Consider the following 12,583-nt stretch of genomic DNA (forward strand, 5'->3'; position numbering starts at 1 on the left):
ATGCTTCCGGTCACCTTGCCCTGGTTAAAAGCAGTGGTTCGCGCTTTCAGTTTCACGCGAATGCTGCCGTCAATCCACGGTTTCTGGTTTGGGAATGTTTTAATCGTTGCTGTGGGTACGACATCGTCAATGCACTTCCTAATGAACTCGCTCACCGAATCAGCATATTCGTCAATATTGTTGTTGGACGCAATGCGGAACATATTCCAATCCGCGTGATCGAAGCAGTCTTGAAGCGTGGATTCAGATTGGTCGGACCAGCGTTGAACAGACCTGAGCGCGGGAGCTTGTTGTTTTAGTTTCTGTTTGTAGGCTGGAATCAACAAAATGGAGTCGTGGTCAGCTTTTCCGAAAGGGGGGCGGGGGAGGGCCTTATATGCGTCGCGGAAATTAGTATAACAATGATCTAGGGTTTTTCCAGCCCTGGTAGCACAATCGATATGCTGATAGAATTTAGGGAGTTTTGTTTTTAGATTAGCCTTGTTAAAATCCCCAGCTACGATGAATGCAGCCTCAGGGTGTGTGGTTTCCAGTTTACAAAGAGTCAGATAAAGTTCGTTCAGGGCCATCGATGTGTCTGCTTGGGGGGGAATATATACGGCTGTGATTATGATTGAAGAGAATTCCCTTGGTAGATAATGCGGTCGACATTTGATTGTGAGGAGTTCTAGATCAGGTGAACAGAATGACTTGAGTTCCTGTGTGTTGTTATGATGATCACACCACGTCTCGTTAATCATAAGGCATACCCCCCCGCCCCTCTTCTTACCAGAAAGATGTTTGTTTCTGTCGGCGCGATGCATGAAGAAACCAGCTGGCTGCACCGACTCCGTTAGCGTCTCTTGAGTTAGCCATGTTTCCGTGAAGCAGAGCACGTTGCAATCCCTGATGTCTATCTGGAATGCTACCCGTGCTCGGATTTCATCAACCTTATTGTCAAGAGACTGGACATTGGCGAGTAGTATGCTAGGGAGTGGAGCGCGATGTGCCCGTCTCCGAAGCCTGACCACGAGACCGCCTCGTTTGCCCCTTTTACGGCGTCGCACAGGGTCGCCGGCTGGGATCAGATCCATTGTATTGGGTGGAAGGCAAAACACTGGATCCGTTTCGGGAAAGTCATATTCCTGGTAGGAACGATGATGAGTTGACGTTAATCGTATATTCAGTAGTTCCTCCCGACTGTATGTAATGAAACCTAAGATTACCTGGGGTACCGATGTAAGAAATAACACATAAAAAAACAAAATACTGCATATTTTCCAAGGAACGCGAAGCGAGGCGGCCATCTCTTTTCGGCGCCGGAAGTAAATAGTAGCCCACAGCAAAGTTCGTTTAAATCATTTATAACTTGTTAACAATTTCGGCTAGTTAGTTATTGCTACCATGTGGGTTTTAGCTTGCTAGAGCCTGCTAACTGAGGAGTGTTAATTCACCTGTTTCCATACATGTTTCATTTTAAAACATTTATCTTACAAAGGAGTTGTTTAATCTAACTGCTTAACTATTTATCTGTACAAGGAATTGTATTTGTTGTTTTTTTACTAATTTTTTCTCATCTTTACAGGAAAATGCAACGGGCATTATCTGATGTGTGGAGACATTTCACTGCAGCTAATGTAGAAGGAAAAGCTGTGTACATTTGCAAATACTGTGCCAAATCATGTGAAGAATGCAACAAAGATGCAGAATCATCTGTCCAAGTGCATACATTTCCCTCAGCGCTCACAACAAGCAACCTTTGACAAAAGTCCCTCTACTTCTATTCGAGGTGAAAATGATGAATCAGACACCTTATCGATAGCAACAGCTCATGGTCCTCCTGGAATCAGAAGTTTTTTTTGACTCAATGGAGGAACCTAGTCAGAGAAATGCTGATGAATGTCTTGCTCGAGCTGTGTATGCAACTGGTTCACCTCTGATGCTCACAGGCAATGTGTATTGGCAGAGACTTCTGAATGTTCCTCCCCCAGAATACACCCCTCCAACCAGACATGCTTTATCTACTCATTTGCTGGATGCAGAGTTCAACAGAATTCAAGTGAAGGTCAAGCAAATCATAGAGAAAGCAGACTGCATTGCAATCATCTCTGATGGGTGGTCGAATGTTCGTGGGCAAGGAATAGTTAACTACATAATCTCCACCTCTGAACCAATATTCTACAAGAGCACAGACACAAGGGACAACAGACACACTCATTGCATCAATGACCTTGGACCACAGAAGGTATTTCCACTGGTGACAGACAATGCTGCAAACATAAAGGCTGCTTGGTCTAAAGAGTCCTACCCTCACATCACACCCATTGGCTGTGCTGCTCATGCATTGAATCTGCTCCTCAAGGACATCATGGCACTGAAAACAATGGATACAATCTACAAGAGAGCCAAGGAAATGGTTAGGTATGTGAAGGGTCATCAAGTTATAGCAGCAATCTACCTCACCAAGCAAAGTGAGAAGAATAAGAGCACCACATTGAAGTCAACCAGCAACACCTGTTTGGGGTGGTGTTGTCATCATGTTTGACAGTCTCCTGGAGGGGAAGGAGTCTCTCCAAGAAATGGCCATATCACAGTCTTCTGATGCAATTAACTTTTTGTCCTGATTACAAAGTGTTATGTTTGGGGCAAATCCAAAACAACACATTACTGAGTACCACTCTCCATATTTTCAAGCATAGTGGTGGCTGCATCATGTTATGGGTATGCTTGTGATCGTTAACTTCTTGCAACTATAGGGGGTGCTGTTCCGCATTAGCATTTTTTGGTCTCCAAATTAAACTGCCTCGTGCTCAATTCTTGATCGTACAATATGCATATTATTGTTATTATTGGATAGAAAACACTTTCTAGTTTCTATAGCCGTTGGAATTTTGTCTCTGAGTGGTACAGAACTACTTCTACATCACTTTTCCTGACAGGGAGTCAGATTTCAGAAATTTTTACCCCTGATCTGGGATCGGTTTTAAGGTGCCAGTAGATGCTATAGAGAAACCGACACTGCCTACGTCTTCCTCTGGGTGTCAGTACGTCATCACGTTTTGAATGGATTCGATTGCGCAATCAGAGCCACTATAAAACACGAAAACGTAGAAGTAACGCTCTCTTCCTGCATGCGTCATGCGCAAAATGGACATCAGACCTGCCTCCTTCCAAATCGTTGTTTAGAGAGTGATATTTCTCCGGTCATGTTTTTAGTCGTTATAGTTGTTAAAAACATCATAATGTAGTTAATTTGAACCGTTTTATAGCAATTTATATCCGTTTAGTGCGATTTTGAGGAATTTCTTTGTCGTGCACTCTGAAACTTTGGACACGTTTCGGGGTCCCGTTCGATCGTTAGTGGATATTTCGAAGGACAGAGGACATCTATCGACCAAAAGAAGATTCGACCCAAGAAAGGATTCTTTGCCCAAGATTCTGATGGAAGAACAGCTCACAGTAAGAACAATTTATGATGATAAATCGTGTTTCTGTCGATAAATGTTAAACGTTTATGTCGCCATCTTGTTTGCTATAGCTTCGCTTGGCGCAACCTGTATTGAAAAGTAAGGATAATTTAAAAAATGTAAATCAGCGATTGCATTAAGAACTAATTTGTCTTTCGATTCCTGTCAACCCTGTATTTTTTAGTCAAGTATATGATTAGCTTTCAATTAAACTAGATCACTCTGAAAGATGACGTCAGACATTTTGAGGCTTGATTTCCTAGTATTTTCATTGTGTAACCACGGTTTTGTATGGCTAAATATGCACATTTTCGAACAAACTGTATATGTATGTTGTAAAATGATGTTACAGGAGTGTCATCGGAAGAATTCTGAGAAGGTTAGTGAAAAAATTAATATATTTTGGCGGTGATTACGTTATAGCGCTCTTTGGCTGGAATCGATGCTCTGGTAACGTTTTCACATGTGGTATGCTAACTTATCGATTTATTGTGTTTTCGCTGTAAAACGTTTAGAAAATCTGAAATATTGTCTGGAATCACAAGATCTGGGTCTTTCCATTGCTATGCTTTGTCTATTCTTATGAAATGTTTTATTAAGAGTAAATTGGTCATACACGTTGCTCTCTATAGTAATTCTAGTCGTCTTGTGATGGTCGGTGCAATTGTAAACTGTGATTTCTACCTGAAATATGCACTTTTTTCTAACAAAACCTATCCTATACCATAAATATGTTATCAGACTGTCATCTGAAGAGGTTTTTTCTTGGTTAGTGGCTATCAATATCTTAGTTTAGCCGAATTGGTGATAGCACCTGAAGTAGTAAGAAACTGATGGAGTTAGAAAAGTGGTGTATTTTGCTAACGTGTTTAGCTAATAGATTTACATATTTTGTCTTCCCTGTAAAACATTTTAAAAATCTGAAATGGTGGCTTTATTCACAAGATCTGTATCTTTCATCTGGTGTCTTGGACTTGTGATTTAATGATATTTAGATGCTACTATCTACTTGTGAAGCTATGCTAGCTATGCTAATCAGTGTGTGGGGGGGGTGGGGGGTGATCCCGGACCCGGGGTAGAGGCTCGTTAGAGGTTAAGGACTGAGGAGTTATTTCCAAAATAAAAAAAGTAACGGAATGGAGCTAAGCACAGACAAAATCCTAAAGGTATATCTGGTTCAGTCTGCTTTCCACCAGCCACTGGGAGATGAATTCACCTTTCAGCAGAACAATAATCTAAAACACAAGGTCAACTCTACACTGCAGTTGCTTACTAAGACAGTGAATGTTCCTGAGTGGCCGAGTTACAGTTTTTACTTAAATTTGCTTGAAGATGTATGGCAAGACTTGAAAATGGCTGTCTAGAATTGATCAACAACCAATTTGAAAGCGCTTGAAGAATTTAGAAAATATATTTAAAAAAATAAATAAAAATATATATACACTGCTCAAAAAAATAAAGGGAACACTAAAATAACACATCCTAGATCTGAATGAATGAAATATTCTTATTAAATACTTTTTTCTTTACATAGTTGAATGTTCTGACAACAAAATCACACAAAAATGATCAATGGAAATCAAATGTATCAACCCATGGAGGTCTGGATTTGGAGTCACACTCAAAATTAAAGTGGAAAACCACACTACAGGCTGATCCAACTTTGATGTAATGTCCTTAAAACAAGTCAAAATGAGGCTCAGTAGTGTGTGTGGCCTCCACGTGCCTGTATGACCTCCCTACAACGCCTGGGCATGCATGAGGTGGCGGATGGTCTCCTGAGGGATCTCCTCCCAGACCTGGACTAAAGCATCCGCCAACTCCTGGACAGTCTGTGGTGCAACGTGGCGTTGGTGGATGGAGCGAGACATGATGTCCCAGATGTACTCAATTGGATTCAGGTCTGGGGAACGGGCGGGCCAGTCCATAGCATCAATGCCTTCCTCTTGCAGGAACTGCTGACACACTCCAGCCACATGAGGTCTAGCATTGTCTTGCATTAGGAGGAACCCAGGGCCAACCGCACCAGCATATGGTCTCACAAGGGGTCTGAGGATCTCATCTCGGCTGTGCGGCCCCCCAAAGAAATGCCACCCCACACCATGACTGACCCACCGCCAAACCGGTCATGCTGGAGGATGTTGCAGGCAGCAGAACGTTCTCCACGGCGTCTCCAGACTCTGTCACGTCTGTCACATGTGCTCAGTGTGAACCTGCTTTCATCTGTGAAGAGCACAGGGCGCCAGTGGCGAATTTGCCAATCTTGGTGTTCTCTGGCAAATGCCAAACGTCCTGCACGGTGTTGGGCTGTAAGCACAACTCCCACCTGTGGACGTCGGGCCCTCATACCACCCTCATGGAGTCTGTTTCTGACCGTTTGAGCAGACACATGCAAATTTGTGGCCTGCTGGAGGTCATTTTGCAGGGCTCTGGCAGTGCTCCTCCTTGCACAAAGGCGGAGGTAGCGGTCCTGCTGCTGGGTTGTTGCCCTCCTACGGCCTCCTCCACGTCTCCTGATGTACTGGCCTGTCTCCTGGTAGCGCCTCCATGCTCTGGACACTATGCTGACAGACACAGCGAACCTTCTTGCCACAGCTCGCATTGATGTGCCATCCTGGATGAGCTGCACTACCTGAGCCACTTGTGTGGGTTGTAGACTCCGTCTCATGCTACCACTAGAGTGAAAGCACCGCCAGCATTCAAAAGTGACCAAAACATCAGCCAGGAAGCATAGGAACTGAGAAGTGGTTTGTGGTCACCACCTGCAGAACCACTCCTTTATTGGGGGTGTCTTGCTAATTGCCTATAATTTCCACCTGTTGTCTATTCCATTTGCACAACAGCATGTGAAATGTATTGTCAATCAGTGGACAGTTTGATTTCACAGAAGTGTGATTGACTTGGAGTTACATTGTGTTGTTTAAGTGTTCCCTTTATTTTTTTGAGCAGTGTATATATAAATATATATATTTTTTTAAATCGGCAAATGTTACACAATCCAGGTGTGGAAAGCTCTTAGACTTAACCAGAAAGACTCACAGCTGTAATCTCTGCCAAAGGTGCTTCTACAAAGTATTGACTCAGGGGTGTGAATCAGTGGAAGCTCCTCAGAGGAGGAAGGGGAGGATCATCCTCCTCAGTGAATTTCATAAAAATAAAAATAGTGAAAGTTAAAAAAGTTATCAATTTTAGATAAAAGTATACTAAATTTAGTCACGTGACCAATAATTTATTAAAACACACTGTTTTGCAATGAAGGTCTACAGTACAAAATGTGGTGAGTAGTTGACTCAAAGAGAGAGAAAGACAATAGTTGAACAGTTTTGAACAAATTAATTTCTTTAAAAATTAAGGAGAAGCAAGAGAGAGAGCTAGCTATATATTTTGGGGGATTTTCTTTTTGACTTAGCTAGCTAGTTTAGCCAACCCAAACAGAGAGGGATGCCATGTTAGCTATGGCTATCCAAGGTAAGCTTTTGGTTGTATTAATTTATTGCCTCCGGGGCCCGCCGGAGTAACTGCTAAACTGCTTACTAACTGTACAATGTACTGCATGATTGTAGCGAGTATACTAATGCATTAGTTCTAGTAGCTATGTTGACTGACGTCAGCTAATACGGTGACAACGATGTAAGCTGTGTGTAGTGGTTAGCGGTTATGATATGAAGGTTTGGCTTGGAAAGGTTTTTTCGCCTGTTCACAGACAGCTGATGTGTAGTGCACTGAAGCGAAGGGAAAAGGTGAGAGGAGAGCATGTAGATGCAAGAAGGAATTAATGAGCAAAGTGATCATGCTGTTTGTATGTGGCTAGTATGAAAGTGAACTGTGTTTGCGTGTGATCAGGAGTCTATTCATTCTGGCAATTTTGTTGAAAAATGTTTCTTTAACGGAAGCAAACTGACAAAATGGGGATAAACATACCTGAATTTGTCCAATAGAAACTCAAATTTAAAACTGTTGGGCTAATGATTACACCCTAGATCAGCTAGACGCAGTGAAGAGTGTGCAAGGCGGTATTGAATATGTCACCGTCTGCCACTTTGATTAGGCTACTCAAACGTTTCTCTCGACCTGTGTATCTACGTTGAAAACATTCATACATTCGATAGGTTGGCGCAACATGATGGGTATAGGGAAAATGTGAGTATCATGTAATAACCTAAACCAATTGATGTTACACTGAGCAGGGTGAATGGAATATGAATGACAGTCATCCAATAGGCTGTAATAGAAATAAGGCCATGCACCCCAAAAAATAATCATCCTCCCTCATCTTAAAATGACACCGACCGCCACTGGTGTGTAAATGGGACATTTTCAAAAAACATGTTTTTTTGTCATTATTGGGCGATTAGGTATTTAATCGATTTAGAATTTAGGCTGTAACAACAAAATGTGCAATAAGTCAAGGGTGAATCATTTCTGAAGGCACTGTTAATCCATTGCTTTTGTCAAAATTGCTCATGCACTACATTTGGTAAGGAATAATTGATAGACAGCAAAATTCAAACCTCTGATTTTCAAGGAAATTTATGTCAGGACTGAGACTAGACCACTCAATACCTCTTGAAAAACCATTCAAGTGTGTTTTTGGCATTAAGATGTGTCTAAATTGTTCGGCTGAAAAATATAACTATCCCAGGGTTAGGTTTTCAGAAGACTGAGGTGATTTCTCCTCTACATTTTTACCTGAGCTTTCATATTTATTTTGATCCTGAAAAACTCCCCAGGCCCTGCTGGTGACAAGCATACCTATAACATAATGCTGCCTCTACAATACCTAAAAATAGAGAAGGTTTCATTCTGTGTTGTATTGGATTTGACCCAAATCTTAAATTTTGGCAATTTGTATTTATTTTATTTGCGGTGTTGTCTTGCAGTTTTAATAGCACTGAGCGACTAGTGCTTTTTGAGGTCAGTGCGATTATAAAAACACTCACGGTTTTCGATTTCGGTTTCGATTATTTGGGTTGAATACTTGTAACACAGAATAAAACAATTAATAAAAGTCCCATAAAGGTAGTGACTGCCCGTTACTGCTGATCACTTATTAACCATCATTTATTCACATTACTTAAATAAAATATTTAAATTGTTGTGTATATTACATTTGTTTTGATGACTTAATCATTTAATTCCAAGTCCTCTCATTTCTAGAGCTACTGCCTATCCTGTCTGACAAAATCACTATTTCGTAGTTCTTCAAAGTAAATAAGGCATACTTTTATGACTGCTGAATATCAACAGCTGCTCTCTAAATCCCCTAAATCCCCCCACGATCGCGCCTTCTTTTCTCTTCCGTAGCAGGCATAAAAGAAACAGAACGGACAAGTAGATGAGCAATGGATTATGGTCCTAGTTAATTACCACGTTTTATGCGCTAAACTATGTAGAATATTGGCCTGTTGGAAACTACATCATCACACAGTTCAGGCTGGATCTGATTTATCTGTAGAGAATCCAAAGAGAGTACAGTATGAAGACAGGCTGAAACTGCGTCTCCAATAGATCACACATGTAGGCGATGTCATGGCGACGTTGGCTAGCTAAGCTCATGCGTAGAAATATGACATCTGGTCACGCCGAACTGAGCATGTGCAGGCCGTCAAATCAAATGCACTCCTTCGATATAAAGTTGTTTTTTGACGGAATTGAAAACGTGTCAGTTTGTCACTACCACGAGGTTGGAGTAATAACATGTTCAACTACTTAAGACATTGGTGGTTCGAATCTAGGTTGTGCCTTTAGATTTCGAGAAAATTAACAACTAAGGAAGAATATTTCATTTCACTCATTGACTTGTCAAAACCCAAACCCCAGCCTGGTCTTCTTGATCTGCTTCACAAGCTTTTCCGGAAGTCTCACGATGTTGCGCCTCTGGGTTTAGAAACTCTGTGGAGAAACTTTGCAATGTGCGCATTGAGCTCATGGAAAAAAACTGAACGAAATGGAATTCAAAATAATTGAACCGACGTCGGTCATTTAGTTGTTTAAAAAAACACAAAATAACAGAAATGTTTGTTAGTCGCTGAGCCCTAAGTATTACTTAACGGCCTTATTGCAAACAGAATGGGGGATTTTAAGTGTATTTTTTAACACAGGCTTCCTTCTTTTACATTTTTCATACAAGCCAGTAATATGGAGTGAATGCAATGTTGTTGATCTTCCGTATTTACAATTATTGTAGTGGCAGCATCATGTTATGGGTATGCTGGTCACCGGCAGGGACTAGGGAGTTTGTCAAAAACGTACACAATTTGGGGACACACCCCAAAAGATGAGAAGTGTTTTCATAAGGTAGAAAGAAAGTACAATTAGTGAAAACGTTAGTGAACCGGCGGTTGTAACTTTGAATAGATTTTCATACTGATTCATGCTACATTTGGATTGTTTTTGACCGATGCATCTTAAACAATTAAACCAGATTCCTATCTGTATCGATGAATCATTACACACCTAATGCTTTCAGTAGATCACTGCACCCCCCCCCCCCAAAAAAACATGCTAAAATGTTACCTTCTTCATCATCAATTTTTGGGAGGATACCCGTCTCCTCGTCAAAGTCAGGGAACTCCTCTTTAGAAAGAACATTAGCAGCAATCATCTGAGGACAGGGAAAAAAAACATGTATAGATCAACATAACACTAATAAAATGAGCCAAGATGTCTTGATGAACCCTACATGTGTACACATACCTGGTTGATCTCCCACTTCTCGAGGTCAGATATCTTGGTCAGTCTCTTGCGCTCCAGTGTGTCATCCTCCAACTCAGGGGCGTGGCCCAGGTTGAGGTCGGTTGGGCGGTCGGGGTTCCTCATGATTTTCTCCTCCCCACCATCAGGGCCCAGGTTCCTCCTCCTGTTGGGGTTCAGGTCCTCCCCTGTTTCCTGGTCTACATCCTGGCAACCAAGAGTAGAGTATAAGTTTCAGTTATAATTTAATTTAGATTCATGTCCTTCATCATGCTTACCAAAGGGCAGTAGGCTTTGAATTCATTCCTGCTCTGTGTTGCTGTCTTACCTTCATGCTGAGACTGGTCTTGGAGCCAGTGAAGGACAGCACCTTGACCTTGACTCGTTGACCTTTCTGGACCACATCAGCCACGTTGGCAACACGTCCCTCTTTGCGTAACTCAGAGATGTGCACCAACCCCTCCCAGCGTTTCCTACAATGAAAAACAAAAAAGGTTTTCAACATCAGGTTTTCAAAACATTGGATCACCGTAAGAGACAGAACGTGTTGGATACATGCTTTCGATATTTTCCAATTCTCTTTACTGACCTCAGCCCCTCCAGTTGCACGAAGCAGCCAAACTGCAGGATGCTGGTGACTTTGCCGTTGAATATGTCCCCTACAGCAGGCTCTTCTGGTGGGGGCCGGTCCACGTGTTTGTCCTTATAGCGGTCAGAACCAACCTCAAAATCTCGATCCCTGGTGGGGCTCGGACTGCGATCACTCCAGCGGGAAACACGTTTTCGACCGCGTTTGAAGTCTCTGTCCCTCTCACGGTCACAAGACGGAGAGCGTGAGCGTCTCTTCCTGTCTCTGTCTTGGCTCCGACTTCTGCTTCGCTGCCTTTTGTTGTCCAACCTAAAACAAGAGCCATATACATTTTGAAAAATACCTATTTTTCATCCAATTAAGGGTTTTGCTATTCATAGTGCACCAGTAAAACTTTGTTGGAAACCCTGTGAATTATCAAAATGTCCTTACCTGCTCATTGAGTTTGTTCCACTGACACTGGGCATGAACATCTCCAATTCTTTCATGGCAGCATCTGCTACCCTCACATCATCTTCTTCTAGCGGAATCTGTGGGTGTTGTTAGAGAGCATTGGTCTACTGACAACCATATGCTGTGTGTGGGGAGTGGGACGTAATAGCAGTGTCTTGTTTAATCGTATTTGTTTAGCCACTATGTATGTACTAATTTCTGAGAGACTTACGGGAGCTGGATTGTCTGGCCTGCACAATCCAGGAAACATCTCCTTCAGTTTGTCCTTCTCACTCTTCTGTTTGACCACAGGCTCAGAGGCTACCGCCATAAAATTAAAGAGATTCAGTATGATATTTTGAAATAGTTTAAATAATCAGATGCAGTGTATCAAATTGTTTACCAGCATTGTATAAATCATACTTGAATGTAAGACATCAGCTCCATTCGACACTAACCAGAGTTATATACAGAAATATGATCAACTAACCTTTGCTCGCAGATTCTTTTGACGGCCGCATAGTTTGAATAAGTCTGAGCAAATTGCTGATGAGAGAATCCTATGAAAGAGTGAAAGTGGATTCAAAACCAGAAAGTGTATTGAATGGCGGGCTAATTTTAAACATATCAAACAGCTACATCACACTATAAGACTTACTGTGAAGTCTGCTCCATTTTTCAGCAGAAGTGATTTGAAGCCATCAAATGTCGGTTTCTTTTCAGCAAGGCAGATGACAAACTCAGCTAAAAGAGACAGCAAGAATAATGAACTTCAGAAGAGGGGAAAAAATGGTAGCCTACTATATTCTCTTAAGATAACTAACGTTATGCCTCTAAAATAAATAACTGATTAGCAGCAAGTTCTTTTTTTGCCAAGAATGCTCACATGAAACTAAACTAGCTAGCTTTTATGGAACTCAGGGAAATGTCAAATACTTAAACATGTTATGGGGTCCACACCACCCACCACACTTTCAAGGCAAAGTAACCATCTCCTGTACAATAGATAACGTTATGACAAAAAAAATACGTTTTACAATCGGAATTCTGGTTGTCAAACACTGGAGTAAAATTATTAACGTTAGCTAACTAAAACCAAAGGTAGCTAAGATAGCTAGCTTAGCAGCAAGCTCGTAAGATTATTCCAAATGTGGGGTGACAAAAGGAGTGTGTGTCGATTCAACTTGCCAAGATCTTTCTCGCAAATACCAAGATGGTTGTCAAGTTCTGTACACACTTTGGACACCAAAGACAGGTATTCAAGCCGCTTAAGCTCCTCAACTCCAAAGTCTGCCATTGTGTCCAGTGTTTGTTTTGTTTTCAGAAAACGCAGGCATTGGTAACACGCACGTTACGTTATGAACTTCGAACTTAGACCACACTTCCGGGTAATTATTTTATTGGTCACCAGGTGGGGGTAAAC

The 12,583-nt window shown here is 41.7% G+C and overlaps 1 protein-coding gene across 2 annotated transcripts in view; it reads right to left on the bottom strand.

Moving 5' to 3' along the window:
- LOC139581008 (ATP-dependent RNA helicase DHX8-like) overlaps positions 1 to 12,514 on the bottom strand; it is a 35,565-nt gene extending 23,051 nt beyond the window's left edge. The window contains exons 1-9 of one of the 2 annotated variants that reach the window (XM_071410294.1): positions 12,349 to 12,511; positions 11,819 to 11,904; positions 11,651 to 11,720; positions 11,393 to 11,481; positions 11,161 to 11,258; positions 10,729 to 11,037; positions 10,468 to 10,612; positions 10,143 to 10,346; positions 9,963 to 10,050 (exon numbers count right to left, since the gene is read on the bottom strand). In XM_071410294.1, coding sequence (XP_071266395.1) covers positions 9,963 to 10,050; positions 10,143 to 10,346; positions 10,468 to 10,612; positions 10,729 to 11,037; positions 11,161 to 11,258; positions 11,393 to 11,481; positions 11,651 to 11,720; positions 11,819 to 11,904; positions 12,349 to 12,457 — 1,198 coding nt within the window. In that variant the 5' untranslated portion in view covers positions 12,458 to 12,511. Of the gene's footprint in view, positions 1 to 9,962; positions 10,051 to 10,142; positions 10,347 to 10,467; positions 10,613 to 10,728; positions 11,038 to 11,160; positions 11,259 to 11,392; positions 11,482 to 11,650; positions 11,721 to 11,818; positions 11,905 to 12,348 lie in introns of both variants that reach the window. The other variant, XM_071410295.1, reaches the window with a different exon arrangement.
- Positions 12,515 to 12,583: the final 69 nt, after the last annotated feature.

This window comes from Salvelinus alpinus, chromosome 7, assembly GCF_045679555.1.
Source record: "Salvelinus alpinus chromosome 7, SLU_Salpinus.1, whole genome shotgun sequence".
NCBI lineage: Eukaryota > Metazoa > Chordata > Actinopteri > Salmoniformes > Salmonidae > Salvelinus > Salvelinus alpinus.